General features: G+C 41.3%; 1 protein-coding gene across 1 annotated transcript in view; it reads right to left on the minus strand.

Annotated features, from left to right (window-relative positions):
* Positions 1-18363, minus strand: part of itga4 (integrin alpha 4) — a 39776-nt gene that overhangs the window by 2367 nt on the left and 19046 nt on the right. The window contains exons 14-27 of the mRNA XM_052522596.1: positions 18188-18342; positions 16770-16924; positions 11668-11820; positions 11111-11187; positions 8157-8307; positions 7877-7975; positions 6567-6643; positions 4704-4793; positions 4508-4595; positions 4266-4373; positions 3630-3755; positions 3234-3359; positions 3014-3112; positions 113-232 (exon numbers count right to left, since the gene is read on the minus strand). Of these exons, the coding sequence (XP_052378556.1) occupies positions 113-232; positions 3014-3112; positions 3234-3359; positions 3630-3755; positions 4266-4373; positions 4508-4595; positions 4704-4793; positions 6567-6643; positions 7877-7975; positions 8157-8307; positions 11111-11187; positions 11668-11820; positions 16770-16924; positions 18188-18342 (1624 nt within the window). The remainder of the gene's footprint in view (positions 1-112; positions 233-3013; positions 3113-3233; positions 3360-3629; positions 3756-4265; positions 4374-4507; positions 4596-4703; positions 4794-6566; positions 6644-7876; positions 7976-8156; positions 8308-11110; positions 11188-11667; positions 11821-16769; positions 16925-18187; positions 18343-18363) is intronic.

An 18363-nucleotide genomic window follows, 5' to 3' on the forward strand; every position in this document is an offset into this window, starting at 1 on the left:
CTGGGAATGAAAGAACAAGGTCCAGTTTCAGAAGAGAAGGAGAGGGATCAGAATGTAGTGTGTTTGTATGCTGTTTTGTGTCTAGTGTTAAAGATGAAGGTGTCGTACTGACCTTCCAGAGGGCGAAGATGAGCAGGGCCAGGATCAGGAGTCCCACCAGTAGACTCCCTACAATGATGAACCCCTCCACTGCTGCCTGAGGCTTCTGGTTGAAGTGGGCCTCCAACACAACCTGAAACATCAGAATTAAATAAAATGTTATTACCGTGCACTAGTATTACATTGTACATCTATGACCTGGAACATCAGACAAGGTTGGAAATGTCCTGTCATTTCCACCCCTGTCCTAACATGGACACTATACATTTCAGCGTTTTATAATAGTAAGGCACTCGGAGGTTGCATAGGCAATTTTCTGACACTTCTTAACCCTACCAGGACATTTGTATTTGTATTTATTATGGATCCCCATGAACTTCTGCCAAGCTACTCTTCCTGGGGTCCAGCAAAATGAAGGCAGTTATACCATTTAAAAAAACATTACAATACATTCACAACAGATTTCAAAACACATTAAGTGTGTGCGCTCAGGCCTCTACTCTACTACCACATATCTACAACACAAAATCTATGTGTGTGTATAGTGTGTATGTTATCGCGTGTTTGTATACTTGTGACTGTGTTGTGTTGCTTCACAGTCCCCGGTGTTCCATAAGATGTATTTTTATCTGTTTTTGTAAATCAAATTTTACTGCTTGCAAGAGTTGCTTGATGTGGTTTAGAGCTCTATATAGTACTGTGAGCCTCCCATAGTCTGTTCTGGACTTGGACTTATGCATGGATGTCAATACCTCTCACAAATACAAGTAGTGATGAAGTCAATCTCTCCTCCACTTTGAGCCAGGAGAGATTGACATGTATATTGTTAATGTTAGCTCTCTGTATTTATTTATTTGATTTATTTCACCTTTATTTGACCAGGTAGGCAAGTTGAGAACAAGTTCTCATTTACAATTGCGACCTGGCCAAGATAAAGCAAAGCAGTTCGACACACACAACAACACAGAGTTACACATGGAGTAAAACAAACATACAGTCAATAATACAGTAGAAAAACAAGTCTATATACGATGTGAGCAAATGAGGTGAGATAAGGGAGGTAAAGGCAAAAAAAAGGCCATGGTGGCAAAGTAAATACAATATAGCAAGTAAAAATCTATCTGGAATGGTAGATTTGCAGTGGAAGAATGTGCAACGTAGAAATAAAAATAATGGGGTGCAAAGGCGCAAAATAAATAAATACAGTAGGGGAAGAGGTAGTTCTATGGGCTATGTACAGGTGCAGTAATCTGTGAGCTGCTCTGACAGTTGGTGCTTAAAGCTAGTGAAGGAGATAAGTGTTTCCAGGTTTAGAGATTTTTGTAGTTCGTACCAGTCATTGGCAGCAGAGAACTGGAAGGAGAGGCGGCCAAAGGAAGAATTGGTTTTGGGGGTGACCAGAGAGATATACCTGCTGGAGCGCGTGCTTCAGGTGGGTGCTGCTATGGTGACCAGCGAGTTGAGACAAGGGGGACTTTACCTAGCAGGGTCTTGTAGATGACCTGGAGCCAGTGGGTTTGGCGACGAGTATGAAGCGAGGGCCAGCCAACAAGAGAGTACAGGTCACAGTGGTGGGTATTATATGGGGCTTTGGTGACAAAACGGATGGCACTGTGATAGACTGCATCCAATTGATTGAGTAGGGTATTGGAGGCTATTTTGTAAATAACATGTATACATCCAAGGGCCAGCCATACTGCCCTGTTCTGAGCCAATTCCAATTTTCCTAAGTCCCTCTTTGTGGCACCTGACCAGACGACTGAATAGTAGTCCTGTTTCGAAAAATACTAGGGCCTGTAGGACCTGCCTTCTTAATAGTGTTGTTAAGAAGGCCGAGCAGTGCTTTATTATGGACAGACTTCTCCCCATTTTAGCTACTGTTGTATCAATACGTTTTGACCATGACAGTTTACAATCCAGGGTTACTCCAAGCAGTTTAGTAGTCACCTCAACTTGCTCCCCATTTCCACATTATTAATTACAAGATTTAGTTGAGGTTTAGGGTTTAGTGAATGATTTGTCGCAAGTACAATGCTTTTAGTTATATAGGACTAACTTATTCCTTGTCACCCATTCTGAAACTTACTGCAGCTCTTTGTTAAGTGTTGCAGTCATTCCAGTCACTATAGTAGCTGACGTGTATAGTGTTGAGTCATCCTCACACATATACACACATGCTTTACTCAAAGCTGATTGGTCGGCTATTTGAGCCAGTAAAGGGGGCTTTACTATTCTTAGGTAGCGGAATGACTTTTGCTTCCCTCCAGGCTTGAGAGCACACACTTTCTAGTAGGCTTAAATTGTAGGCTTAAATTGAAGATATGGCAAAAAGGAGTGGCAATATCTTCCGCTATTATCCTCAGTAATTTCCCATCCAAGTTGTCAGACCCCAGTGGCTTGTCATTGTTGATAGAAAACAATATTGTTTTCACTCACTTTACGGAAATCAAAATTACAATGCTTGTCTTTCATAATTTGGTCAGATATACTTGGATGTGTAGTGTCAGCGTTTGTTGCTGGCATGTCATGTTTTTACTATCATTCTTTATATCGTTTATCTTTGTTTCATAGTATAGTTTCTCATTTTAATTCAGTTTAGTTGCATGATTTCTCAATTTGCAGTATGTTTGCCAATCGGTTGTGCTGCTAAACCTATTTGCCAAACCTTTTGCCTCATCCCTCTCAAACATACAATTTTTCAATTCCTCATCAATCCAAGCGGATATAACAGTTTTTACTAGAATAAGCTATTTTAGTAACTGGAATAAACAATTTCATAAATGTGTCAAGTGCATGGACACGGACTTGACATAGACTTGAGTGATCTCCATTGTGGAACAGTGACATGCTATCCTCCAAAAGATTACTGTATAAGGCCAATGTATGACTACTGTATAGGCCTATCATTTCTTACCTGAGCAATAGGGGTCTGCTGTAATAGGATGGTGTGAGGGTCCTCCCTTGGTGATGTGATGATGCCAGTACTCTCTATCAGCATCACTCCATGACGACCCTGAGGAGAGGGGGGGTAAGATTTGATTACATTAGAACACTTTAATATCCTCAATGAAGAAATTATCATTTGTGTTGTGATTTTAAGAGATTTGAAAGTGTAGCATTAGTGAAGTGTTTACCGGTGTGAGCTGTAGAACAGTGGGGTTGAGCTTCACTTCCATCTGAATGGTGGCTTCTTTCCCAATGTCCATGTCTCCTAGTCTACACACCAGAGTCAGGCACAGGTCGTCTCCGTGAGCACAGAACTATGGAGAGAAACAACACTATTGTGATTTCATTTTAAAACATCAACATCAGTGGAATATAGCACTGCTACATAATAAGGTTAGGGCCAATTCCATTTAAACTCAGGAAGTAAACAAAAATGTAAATGTTCCTCATTGAAAAAATGAGAGGAAAATTAGAATTCCAATTAATGTACTTCCTGAAATGACTGCATCAAAATGGAATTGACCCCAACACTGCTACATACTATAACTATATACATTATAGGAGTAGGAGAGGGAGGTATCTACCATTTTGCGTTTGCTGGTTTTGGAGAAGAAGAAGACCAGTTCCTTGATTAAAGACGAACGTGGCACCCCACAATCATCTTCTACTGTGATGGAGCCGTTTTTAATTGAGCATTCTCCAAGAGAGGTCTAACAGATGAGGAAAGAAAATAAGTTAGATATTGGTGATTATAAACTGGGTGGTTCGAGCCCTGAATGCTGATTAGCTGAAAGCCGTGCTATATTTAAGCCTTATGGCCCAAAGGGGTGTGGTATATGGCCAATATACGATGGCTAAGGGCTGTTCTGGACACAGCCCGTAGCCGTGGTATATTGGCCATATATCACAAACCCCAGAGGTGCCTTATTGCTATTATAAACTGTTTACCAACGTAATTAGAGCAGTAAAAATTAATGTTTTGTCATACCCATGATATACGGCCTGATATACCATGGCTGTCAGCCAATCCGCATTCAGGGCTCGAACCACCGAGTTTATAATAGACCGTATACCGTTGGTATGACAGAAATGTTCTATAAAATGGTCTAATTACGTTGGTAACAAGTTTATAATAGCAATAAAGCACCTCGGGTTTGTGGTATATGGCCAATATACCACGGCTACGGGTGGAATCTTTCAGCAATCAATCACACACTTACCTGAAAATCTGCAATGTGGAGTAATCTGTATGGATATGGTGATAGTATCTTGGGAATATCAATCTCAACTTCCGTGTTGAGAGACTTGCTTGGACCGATATTGACAACCTGCCAAGGCACACCGATACAATATGTCAGTATAAACCCAGGCAGTCAGTCATTCAAATACTCAAACTAGGCTGTAACGATCACATCAGTTTCTGTTAGAAAACAATGTTATATTGTATTCCTATGGTACATACCTTGTAAGTGTAGTTGAATGTCTCTGTGTAGCAATCAACTGGAGTAGGCTCCTGGTCACCAAATACAAAGGATGTTGGAGTCACAAACCTGCAAGGGAGATCAGTAATTAGCTTATGAAGTACAATAAGAAATGTTTATATATACTGTCAATGAAGAGCGAGGAACTGTCTTTGTTACTGTAAATAAATGTCTTACCCATGGACACTGACATCCACGCCATATCTCAACGGTAACATCAGAGTGGCTGAGTTGTCATGCAGAAGATCCTCATTTTCAGAATTGTCTCTGGAAAAGACCATGTCAGAAAAAAAACAAGAAATGATCTATTTAGATTCCATTTCATATTAGTCAATTTGATATATTGAAAACAAAACATTTAAGCACAGCCAATGCCATTATACTGTTAAAGGAATTCAACTCAAAGTCAAAGAAATTCCAAACATCAGACGTTGCAGAACTTCACATTGCTACTGTTTCTCAGAGTAAGAGGCCAAAGCATACCTTCAAGCATTACATGACACTTTCAGAGGTGTCATGCCCATATGGGAACAAGGGCACGTACCCCCTCAGATTTGTCCTGTTTTTAAAATGTTCAGATGTTAAAGTAACGACTAAGCTTCATAATTATTTCTAAAAGGATTTGTCAGTGGTATTTTGTGGAGGGGGTACACTGACTGGACCAGGCAAAGAGTACCCCCCCAGTAAGTGGTTCCTTCCTAGGTGCACTATCGAGCAAAGATATGTATGCAGACCGTATTGCCAGTGGAAGAGGAGAGAGAGAGAGAGAGTCACACACAGCGTTTGATTTGATTTTAGCTGCCGGTGATGGGCAGGACTCGCAGGAGGTGTTTGTAAATTAATTTGATCAAGCTATGTAGGATATTATTCTTGATGAATAAATAAATACTAAATAAATAATAACACAAAAATGTCCCAACCTCATAACTAGCTACCAATCGTGTTAGAGTAACTAGTCTATCTTAGCTGACATGCCTACTAGCAAGGTTGCGAGACTTTAGAAAATAATACAATTGCTTTATTAATGATTGGGTACTATGTACCAATGTAGCAGTTGTACTAAACCCCTACGGCATAAAGGTTCTTAAATAATCAATGTGCCTCATTAATTAAAATTACAATTGAACAGGGAAAGAAGTATGCTTCGATAATGTATGCATAAAAAATATACATATTTTTTACATCGAACTAGGCATAACGATCATGGCTCTAGATTGCAGGAAAAGCTGTTCCAGCTGTTAGAAAAATGTGACATTCTCTGAACAAAACTCTGAGCAAGGAATGTCTCCAGTTAAGTGTTACCAGATATGAACATGGAGTGTTTTAGAGTGTTCTGAAACTGTCAAACATTCAAAAGCTTTTCTTTACCCAAATGACACAACAGGGGCCGCCGGATGTACTTCTCAACTACACAACAATGTAACAACTACAGGAGGAAACCAAGAGAGGGAACCTGCAGCACCCTCTGATTTGAATAATTCAGGTCACTGGGACTGTGTTTCCTGTTTCCCCTAGCAACAGAACAAACACATACACTGAGTGTACAAAACATTAGCTGAAATTGGCTGAATGTGGTGGACCATTCTTGATACACACAGGAAACTGTTGAGCATGAAAAACCCAATGGCACCTACTACCATACCTCATTCAAAGACAGCTTTCACCTGGATTCATCTGGTCAGTCTATGTAATGGAAAGAACGGGTGTTCCTAATGTTTTGTCCACTCAGTGTCACATTGGGCTGTTTTACGATCTGTCTGTTTGGTTTGATAAGGCTGGCAAGACGTCACCGATGGTGTAACAGGACGTCAGTTTAAAAAACGTGCCATTCCATTATTTAATGTATTGTGGAGAAAGATTGCGTTCGTGGGTTAAGGGGATCTGTGCTAAGGTCAGAAGTAGTGTAAGCAGATCCAGTTACCTGCAAAAGTCAAGATAAAGGTTATGATAAAGACCTAGGGTCAAAACATTGCACTCAATAACACTGCAGGCGCATTCAGTGTGTGGGCATCCATCTTTCCTTTATGGGTCTGTACTTACCCAAAAGTGTTGATGGATATGCTAATGTCACCAGCACTGCTACTCTGGTTTACATCCAACAGAAAGCTGATGTTCACCTGCAGAAAATACAGAAATTCTGATTAGATAGCAAGTAAGATATTACCCTCTTAAACAGCAGTTTATAAAATGCTGCCTTTAAAACAGCAGCAGCATTGGCAGCAAACAGAAGATATGGGTCTGGATACCCACTGGGCACACGTTGGTTGAATCAACATTGTTTCCACGCCATTTCAGTGCAATCTGATTTTTTTGTGTGAAGGTAACTGTAATCAGTTAGTTACATTACCAGCAAAAATATCGTAATCAGATTACAGAAAATCTAGTTGATTGCTTCTTGGATTACTTTTAAATTCAGAAAGGATGTTTGAAAAAAATACATTAAGACACCTTTCTGTTTTTCTCAATGACATTCAATTCAGATTTAAAAAAGGTGCAATAAAAATTGTTTGAGCTCCTGATCGAGACCACTGTGATGACACACTAAATGCATTTGATTGGTCCTTTTTGTCTTCTTCTAATGCATTTTAAGGGAAGGTAATCCAAAAGTAACTAAAAGTAATCAGATTACGTTACTGAGTTTGTCATCCAAAAGTTACGTTACGTGTTACAATTTTAGACAGGTAACTAGTAACTTTAATGGATTACATTAAGAAAGTAACCTACCCAACCATGACGTTGAATTTATGTCTTTGCCCAGTGGGGTAATTAGTTAAAGTATCCAGACCCAGATTAATAGAGTAAAATTGGAGTAACACGGAAGTAAAGTTTGAGTAATTCTGGAGTAACCTTAGAGTAATATTAGAGTAACAGAGTATGGTTGGAATAATGTTAGAGTAGCATTATAGTAAGGCTGGAGTCACAGTAGAGTAAGGCCGGAGTAACATTAGAGTAAGGCTGGAGTGACAGAGTAAGGCTGAAGTAAAATTAGAGTACGGTTGGAGTAACATTAGAGTAAGGCTGAAGTAACAGAGTAAGGCTGGAGTAAAATTAGAGTACGGTTGGAGTAACATTAGAGTAAGGCTGGAGTGACAGAGTAAGGCTGAAGTAACAGCACAGTTGGAGTAAAATTAAAGTAAGGCTGGAGTAACATTAGAGTAAGGCTGGAGTAACAGAGTAAGGTTGGAGTAACATTAGAGTAAGGTTGGAGTAACAGTAGAGTAAGGCTGGAGTGACATAGTAAGGCAGAAGTCCCAGAATAAGGCTGGAGTAAAATGAGAGTAAGGTTGGGACAAGGCTAGAGTAACATTAGAGTAAGGCAGGAGTAAGTTTGAGTGTTGTGCATACAGTACCTTGGCTCCAGAGCTGAAGTACAGGTTCCCAACACTACAGTCCATTCCTACTATTGTCTTGTTCTCCTCTGAAATGTCACAGCTCACATACTTCTCCTTCTGAAAATAATAACAGATAATGGGATTGTGTGTGTAATTTATTACAATCCAAGAGCGCATAGATTCACATGATTTTGTGTGTTTCTTAGAATTGCAGTGCCACATCGTCTAAATTACATTGGTGATTATGTGAGAAATGTAATAACTGCTACTCTGAGTAATCAATAAATCAAACACATACTGCATCAAGGACTTTGATGTAGTGCAGGTTGGATGGGAAGCGTAACTGGAGCCTGGGGAGGAAGGCATCATCTCCAGCGTTCACCAGGGTTGTGTTCAACATGATGGTCTTTCCATTACCCAATGCAAAGTACTGTATGTTGTTGTGTTTCCTGCAAGATTAACAGTTTTAGGGGCTGGATTGAATAGGTCCCTATGTATAAAACTGGAAGGCTGTCGCCTCGTACCAGTCAAAAGTTTGGACACACCTACTCATTCCAGGGTTTTTCTTTATTTTTTCATCAAAACGATGAAATAACACATGGAATTATGTAGTAACCAAAAAAGCATTAAACAAATCAAAATATATTTATATTTTAGATTCTTCAAAGTAGCCACCATATGCCTTGATGACAGCTTTGCACACTCTTGGCGTTCTCTCAACCAGCTTCAGGTAGCCCAATGGTTAGTGTTGGGTCAGTAACTGAAAGGTTGCTGGATTGAATCCCCGAGCTGACAAGGTAAAAATGTTGTTCTGCCCCTGAACAAGGCAATTAACCCACTGTTCCCTGGTAGGCTGTCATTGTAAATAATAATTTGTTCTTAACTGACTTGACTAGTGAATTTTTTTTTTAAATGAGGTAGTCACCTAGAATGCATTTCAATTAACAGGTTTGTGTTGTTAAAAGTTCATTTGTGAAATGGCTTTCCTTCTTACTGCGTTTAAGACAATCAGTTGTGTTGTGACAAGGTAGGGGTGGTATACAGAAGATTGCCCTATTTGGTAAAAGACCAAGTCCATATTATGGCATGAACAGCTCAAATAAGTAAAGAGAAACAACAGTCAACATCATTACTTTAAGACATGGAGGTCAGTCAATACGGAAAATTTGAAAAACTTTGACAGTTTCTTCAAGTGCAGTCACAAAAACCATCAAGCACTATAATGAAACTGGCTCTCATGAGGCCCGCCACAGGAAAGGAAGACCCAGAGTTACCTCTGCTGCAGAGGATAAATTCATTAGAGTTACCAGTTACCAGAAATTGCAGCCCAAATAAATGCTTCACAGAGTTCAAGTAACAGACACATCTCAACACCAACTGTTCAGAGGAGACTGTGTGAATCAGGCCTTCATGGTTGAATTGCTGCAAAGAAACCACTACTAAAGGACACCAATTAGAAGAAGAGACTTGTTGGTCCAAGAAACACGAGCAATTGACATTAGACTGGTGGAAATCTGTCCTTTGGTCTGATGAATCCAAATGTGAGATTTTTGGTTCCAACCACTGTGTCTTTGTGAGACGCAGAGTAGATGAACAGATAATCATTGCATGTGTGGTTCCCACCATGAAGCATGGAGGAGGAGGTGTGATGGTGCTTTGCTGGTGACACTGTCTGTGATTTATTTAGAATTCAAGGCACACTTAACCAGCATGGTTACCACAGCAGCAAAGCACAGCGATACGCAATCCCATCTGGTTTGCGCTTAGTGGGACTATCATTTGTTTTTCAACAGGACAATGACCCAACACACCTCCAGGCTGTGTAAGAGCTATTTGACCAATAAGGAGAGTAATGGAGTGCTGCATCAGATGACCTGGCCTCCACAATCACTTGACCTCAACCCAATTGAGATGTTTTGGGATGAGTTGGACTGCAGAGTGAAGGAAAAGCAGCCAACAAGTGCTCAGCATATGTGGGAACTCCTTCATGACTGTTGGAAAAGCATTCCATATGAAGCTGGTTCAGAGAATGCCAAGAGTGTGCAAAGCTGTCATCAAGGCAAAGGGTGGCTACTTTGAAGAATCTAAAATATATTTTGATTTGTTTAACGTTTTTTTGGTTACTGCATGATTCCATGTGTTATTTCATATTTTTGATGTCTTCACTATTATTCTACAATGTAGAAATCTCCAAACTTTTGACTTGTACTGTACCTGTGACTACAGCACATCTGTGCTATAACCCCAACGAATCCCATCCATCAGTGTGGTATTGCTTTACTTGAATTGACTTTAGTCATACAAAAAAATAACATCTTATTTCATATTTTGATTGACTTAAATCATACAACTTTCCATAAAGTGCCAGAATCATGGTTTCAGGGGAGACCAGACTAAACAGTCACTGTCACGGAAACATCAGAATGTACCTGTTATGCAGTCCTGTGGATTCCCTGGCTTTACAGCAAGGACTTAGTCACTATACACCTTAGGAGGGGAACTGACCTGGCACCGAGACAAGCATCTCAAATGACACCCTATTCCCTACAAAGTGCACTACATTTATAAAAGTATGTAGGGATTAGGGTACCATTTGGGACGTACCCCTAGACAAGCTGTATTTTTAGGGGAAGAGGCTATGCATACTCAGCTTTTCACTGTGTCCAGTATGGGGAGGGAAAAGGAGTTTTAAAATGACTAATGTCCATGTTGAAGAATTTGCTGCTTTGTGGGTAAGTGGGTCTGAAGGTGTGTGTGGGGGGTGGAGGGAGGTGTATGTGTATGTGTACATGTGCGTGCGTATGTTTCTATGACACAAACAATGAGGGGCTCACAAGTATGATGTTTCTCATCTAACTTTGCAAGGTAAACACACACACACCTCTGCGTCATGAATAATCAGATACTGTATTAGCCTGGCCGTAACAGAAATTAGCCTGGCAGTTAAGTGTTTAAGGTGTAATGTGACCATGAATAAACATGTACAACAATCCCCCCTTAATGACGTGAACTGGAGAGTATTGACATCATGGGCACCACAGTCAACACCTGATATAATCCTATGAAGGTTGTTTTCCACATAAATATTATTTGTTTCGGGATGCTGTAATTAATTTGTAAAGTAAACCTTCAATAGCTCAGTTTTGTCCACAGAGATAAGAAATAGAAAGTAAAAGCTTCAAGACAAAAGATTGTATTACAAAGAAAACACCAACATATTCTAGATGAACATTTATGCTAAATGCTACTTACTGTGGTAAGACCAGGTATGCAGAGACCTGCAGATTGGTTGAACAGTTGGCCAATGAACAGTACCGAGCAAACTCAGTCTGGAGAAGGAAGTTTACTGTTAGATGATGATGATGCAGTCACTGAAAATACAGCAATGTATCCTCTAATATACAGTAACTACCATACATGGATGTAAGTGGAGAACTCTACACTCTTAGAAAAAAGGGTTCCAAAGGGATTCTTCAGCTGTCCCCATAGGAGAGCCCTTTTTGGTTCCAGGTAGAACCTTTTTGGGTTCCATATAACACACTCTGTAGAAAGGATTCTACAAGGAACCCTAAATGATTTAACCTGGAACCTTTTAGGTTCAACATAGCTAGTTTTTTTCTATGAGTATAGCATCGGTACCCCGGACATAGATTAAGCCTAGTACCCAGACTAAAGAACAATTTCAATGCAGGGAAATTCCCATTGAGTATGATTTTTAATTCCAGGACTAAGCTAAATTTGTGTCTGAAAAATTGGTCCTATTCTCCTAACCATGCATCGATATGAGTGGATAGATGTAAGAGACTCACCTTATTGGCTACCAGGTTGCTGTGCCCCCCTCTCTGCTGCAGGATGGGTTTCAGGGCTGGGAATATTCTGAATCCCCAGGTATGGACAGGGTGCTGTCTGAGGGCGTACGTCGCCTCAAAATGGATGGGCGTGAAGATATCCCGGACATCTTTCTGAAAAGGAAAAGACATACAGAGAATGGAAGTTTTAATTTACTGTACATACAACCTTGGGTAGAGGGGAGCTTCTGGCTCGACTGTGCTAATTGACTGTTCTTGAGTAAGTGCTTGTGGGGGCCTGTCTGTGCTCTGGCACAATGTTACAGTGTCCTGTGCTCTCTGTCCCACTGAAAGAGCTGCAGATGTCCCACTGCAGATGTCCCAAGGAGCCTCTGCTCTCCTCTGCCACACCTGCCTTTAGCTCAAGGGACATTCTGAGATACCGTTTTTATTCAAGACAAAAAATATATATTTTTAGCTGTTGCTGCTAAATTGTTGCAAAATATTCTAAGTTACAGTGTTATGAAACAGAAAGAGAACTGCTAAACATTTCTATGACTGAATTATTGAATACATTGTCAAATAAAGCATGGTATCTATAGAACAAGACACTTGAATGGCTCTTATGTCCCACTCTCTCTTCTTTTATCAGTGAGCAGACATAGTAGCTAACAACCAGTGTTTCATTAGCCATGCATGCACAGCTTTCTCCACTCTGTGAGGTTTAGTTTAACCACAAACTGAGTAACTGTATGGTGGTGTTCTCTCTCAATGTAAAACCACTCACCAGAGCCCATTCATTAACATACAGGATTTTGGCAACACAGCGCTGATCATACATACGGACTCATGTGTACTGTACAGTATGTGAGTGGCAAAATAAACCTAAAACACATCTAACCATTACATAAGAATTACTCTATATCAAACCTTTAAGATGTATACAGTATGAGGGGGATGTGTGAGAGTAAGACAGAAAAGCCCCTGAGACAGTATTTTTATTTAACTAGGCAAGTCAGTTAAGAACAACTTATTATTTACAATGACAACCTACCGGGGAACAGTGGGTTAACTGCCTTGTTCAGGGGCAGAATTACCCATTTTTACCTTGTCAGCTCGGGGATTCAATCCAGCAACCTTTCAGTCATAGTCACATTCTCCTACCAGTCCCCTGTACTATCCTACTGCCACATCTGCTGTTTATAACATTCATTACTGACATGACCCATTCATTAAACTTTAAAAATACATCAAATGTATAGTCACACAAACACTCACGCACACACACACATTTTGATTTCCTCTGACAGATAATGACACTGGTTTATGGTCTCCAATAACTCCATCTCTAGCTATTAATAAGAAAAAGCCAGTATGGTTCAGCTCAAAGAGAGACTTCAGAGTCCTCCATTAATTAGTGAGTGGGTTTAAACATGAGTTAACTTAGATGGCCCTGATTAGAAGAGAGAATGAGGGAATAGTCAGGAGGGGCCCCACCAAACACCTGGAACATTGCACATACACGCATGCACACCGGGGCGGCATGTTGCCTGGCGGGTAGGAGCTGACTATGTAAAAATATGTTGTTCTCCCCTTGAGCAAGGCAGTTAACCCACTCTTCCCTGGTCGCCAATGACGTGGATGTCGATTAAGGCAGCCCCCTGCACCACTCTGATTCAGAGGGGTTGGGTTAAATGTGGAAGACATATTTCAGTTGAATGTATTCAGTTGTACAACTGACTAGGTATCCCCCTTTCCCTAATCCTGCTCACACACTAAATCCTCCCTACTGGACCCAGTCCCTATTTTATTACCATTCAGATCACCATGTTCCCTCCCATGTAAAGTGATATGTCATTTGGAACTTTCCAATGTCACCATGCATACGTCTTATCTTGGGGGCTGGGGTTGAAAATTAGCCGTCTGGCTAAAACTGGCACTTTTACTTCAGCGTTGATTAATGTGCACTGTACCTGTAAAAATACAAATAAACTCAAACTTATTAGCTCTTCTTTATCAGACCGAGACTGAAAGAGTCGCTGCTTGGTGACACATACAGTGCCTTCAAAAAGATTGACACCTTGACTTTTTCCACATTTGGTTGTGATACAAGGTGGGGTTACAATAGATTTAATTGTCATTTTTTGTCAACAACACACAAAATACTCAGTAATGTCAAAGTGGAATATATATATTTTTTAATAATAATAATAATAAAACAATAGTACAGCTATGGCCTATTTATTGCCTAACCTCCCTTATCTTACCTCATATACACTTTTATATTGTGTTATTGAATGTATGTTTGTTTATTCCATATGTAACTCTGTGTTGTTGTTTGTGTCACACTGCTTTGCTTTATCTTGGCCAGGTCGCAGAGAACTTGTTCTCAACTAGCCTACCTGGTTAAATAAAGGTGAAATATTTATTTAAATTTTTTAAATAGCCCTATTTGGTAAAAGACCACGTTCATATTATGGCAAGAAGAGCTCAAATAAGCAGAGAAACAACAGTCCATCATTACTTTAAGACATGAAGGTCAGTTTAATAGGGAAAATGTCAAGAACTTGGAAAGTTTCTTCAAGTGCAGTTGCAAAAACCATCAAGCGCTATGGTGAAACTGGCTCTCATGAGGATCGCCACAGGAAAGGAAGACCCAGAGTTACCTCTGCTGCAGAGGATAGGTCCATTAGAGTAAATTGCACCTCAGAAATTGCAGTCCAGACACATCTCAGACACATCTCAACACCAACTGTTCAGAGGAGACTGCATGAATCAGGCCTCCATGGTCGAATTGCTGCAAAGAAACCACTACTAAAAGACACCAATAAGAAGAAGAGACTTGCTTGGGCCAAGAAACACGAGCAATGGACATTAGACTAGTGGAAATCTGTCCATTGGTCTGATGAGTCCAAATTTGAGATTTTTGGTACAAACCAGTGTCTTTGTGAGACACAGAGTAGATGAATGGATGATCTCCGTATGTGTGGTTCCCACCATGAAACATGGAGGAGAAGCTGTGATGGTGTGGGGGTGCTTTGCTGGTAACACTGTCAGTGATTTATTTGGAATTCAAGGCATTCTGCAGCTATACGCCATCCCATCTGGTTTGCGCTTAGTTGGACTAACATTTGTTTTTCAACAGGACAATGACCCAAAACACATCCAGGCTGTGTAAGGGCTATTTGACCAAGGAGAGTGATGGAGTGCTGCATCAGATGACCTGGCCTCCACAATCACCTGACCTCAACCCAATTGAGATGGTTTAGGATGAGTTGGACTGCAGAGTGAAGGAAAAGCAACCAACAAGTGCTTAGCATGTGTGGGACTTTTGAAAAAGCATTCCTCGGCTGCGTGGTCCCATGGTGTTTATACTTGCGTACTATTGTTTGTACAGATGAATGAGGTACCTTGAGGCATTTGGAAATTACTCCCAAGTATGAACCAGACTTGTGGAGGTCTACAATATTTTTCAGGGGTCTTGGCTGATTTCTTTAGATTTTCCCATCATGTCAAGCGAAGAGGCACCGAGTTTGAAGGTAGGTCTTGAAATACATTCATAGGTACACCTCCAATTGACTCAAATGATGTCACTTAGCCTATCAGAAGCTTCTAAAGCCATGAAATATTTTTCTGGAATTTTCCAAGCTGTTTAAAGGTTTAGTCAACTTTGTGTATGTAAACTTCTGACCCACTTGTGATACAGTGAATTATAAGTGAAACAATCTGTCTGTAAATAATTGTTGAAAAATTACTTGTGTCATGCACAAAGTAGATGTCCTAACTGACTTGCCAAAACTATAGTTTGTTAACAAGAAATCTGTGGAGTGGATGAAAAACGAGTTTTAATGGCTACAACCTAAGTGTATGTAAATTTCCAAATATTTCCCCTTAAAGCACTCAAGTGTTGCTTTAGCAGTATGCTTAGGGTCATTGTCCTGCTGGAAGGTGAACCTCCGTCCCAGTCTCAAATCTCTGGAAGACTGAAACAGGTTTCCCTCAAGAATTTCCCTGTATTGAGCGCCATCCATCATTCCTTCAATTCTGACCAGTTTCCCAGTCCCTGCCGATGAAAAACGTATTCTCAGGGTGATGAGAGCTAGACATAGCGTTTTCCTTGATGGCCAAAAATATACATTTTTGTCTCATCTGACCAGAGTACCTACTTCCATATGTTTGGGGAGACTCCCACGTGCCTTTTGGCAAACACCAAATGTATTTGCTTATTTTTTTCTTTAAGCAATAGCTTTTTTTTCTGTCCACTCTTCCGTAAAGCCCAGCTCTGTGGAGTGTACGGCTTAAAGTGGTCCTATGGACAGATACTCCAATCTCCGCTGTGGAGGTCTGCTATAGGAGAGCAGACTTAACCAGGTTTTCCTCTAGGATTTTACCTGTGCTTAGCTATATTCATTTTCTTTTTATCCTGAAAAACTCCCCAACCTACTGATGTGTGTGTTGAATTTGCCACAAATAAAACACTTTGTATTCAGGACAAAAATATATTTTTAAACAGAATGCATGTTTAGGTTAGTATTTTGGTGTAACTAGAATGTTGTCGATCCATCCTCAGTTGTCTCATATCACAGCCATTAAACTCCATAATTGATTTAACATCCCCATTGGCCTCATGGTGAAATCCCTGGTTTTCCCTGGTTTTCTTTCACTCCGGCAACTCAGTTCAGAAGGTCTGTATCTTTGTAGTATGTATTGATACACCATACAAAGTGTAATTAATAACTGCACCATAATCAAGGGGATATTTGATTTTTTTTTTTACCAATCTACCAATCTGTGTACTTTGATATGAGGCAAGAGAAAACTTCCCTGGTCTTTGTGGTTGAATCTGTGCTTGAAATTCACTACTTGACTGCGGGACCTTACAGAGATAGGGTAGTCATTCAAAGACATTTCAGCTTTTCATTTTAAATTAATTTGTTAACATTTCTAAAAAAGAAACTTCCACTTTGAAATTTAAAAAAATGTAACCTTTATTTATATAGGAAGTCCAATTGAGATCTGAAGACCTCTTTCCTAAGGAAGACCTGGAAACACCTATCAGTGGTTACAGCTGTTGACCTCTCGGCCCCTAACCTTTGAACTCTAAACCCTGACATCTGACTCACCCTCATGAAGGCCTGGTGGGTGATGCAGGTCAGCTGGTCGTGTCTGGCCTTGACTTGCCCTGTCGTAACGTTGGACGTCCCGTTGCGGTGGAAATGGAAGCGGGAGGGGAAAGACTCCTTGTGGTGAGTGTCGGCTGTCAGGTTATACTGCAGTTCTATGTGAGAGAGGGGGAATTAAGGGAGGGAGGGAGAGAGGGAGGGAAGAAGGTAACGGTATTTAATTTCAGAGAGCACCCAGAGTTCGTATAAACCAGGGCCACAGACATACATAGACCTAGAACCAACCTCACCCCAGCATCAACCTTGGCCCCAGCCTCAACCCCAGTCCCAGACTCAACCCCAGTCCCAGACTCAACCCTAGACCCTGTCCCAGACTCAACCCCAGCCCCAGTCTCAGACTCAACCCCAGTCCCAGACTCAACCCTAGACCCTGTCCCAGACTCAACCCCAGCCCCAGTCTCAGACTCAACCCCAGTCCCAGACTCAACCCCAGTCCCAGACTCAACCCTAGACCCTGTCCCAGACTCAACCCCAGCCCCAGTCTCAGACTCAACCCCAGTCCCAGACTCAACCCCAGCCCCAGTCCCAGACTCAACCCCAGCCCCAGTCCTAGTCCCAGACTCAACCCCAACCCCAGTCCCAGACTCAACCTCAGCCACAGTCCCAGACTCAACCCCAACCCCAGTCCCAGACTCAACCCCAGCCCCAGTCCCTGACTCAACCCAAGCCACAGTCCCAGACTCAACCCCAGCCACAGTCCCAGACTCAACCCCAGCCACAGTCCCAGACTCAACCCCAGCCACAGTCCCAGACTCAACCCCAGTCCCAGACTCAACCCCAGCCCCAGTCCCAGACTCAACCCCAGCCCCAGTCCCAGACTCAACCCCAACCCCAACCCCAGTTTATCTATCAGGACATAGCTGTGCCAGAGCCTTCTTGCTGTAACAGACACTTTCACCAAAGGAATGCTCTGCATTCTTTTCAGGTTGGGTTAACATACTGGACCAACTGCCCCAGGCCTCAGGGACTAGTGATAATATGGAGAGACTGACAGAGATAAGGAAACAGAAAAGGGTTGTCTCGGACACAACAGTGTTTTCTGTCAACCAGTCCAGGGCAGAGGTTTTCATCACTATTTCCTAAGAGACACAGGAGACTAGACATTGTATATTATACCATTTTACACATACAAACTAGTAGCATAATTATGCTTGCAGTACTATAGCACGGGTGTAAAATGAGTTTTTGGTCACTATTATTTACACACACTAGAACCAAAACTGCAGTTTGTTTGTTAGTGCCACTGCTGTGTATATAACCTTCACTGACGTAACGATTAACACAGTGCAAATAGACAGGTTGTTTTCACAGTGCAGGGCTAAGCGGGAGCCAGGGGCACAGAGAGAGGGTCTGCTCACCTATGAGTCCGTTGTAGCGTCGAGCGCGGACCCTGAAGCAGACTGTCACGTTGATGCAGACAGCAGGAAGACCATTGTCAGAACACAGAGCTACAGAGCGGTTCACACTGACAGGCAGGGTCATGGAGGCCTCAACCACTACCACCGGACGTGTCCTGTTGGAGGGCAACGACAAC

The sequence above is a fragment of the Oncorhynchus keta genome, chromosome 7 (assembly GCF_023373465.1).
Source record: "Oncorhynchus keta strain PuntledgeMale-10-30-2019 chromosome 7, Oket_V2, whole genome shotgun sequence".
Lineage (NCBI taxonomy): Eukaryota > Metazoa > Chordata > Actinopteri > Salmoniformes > Salmonidae > Oncorhynchus > Oncorhynchus keta.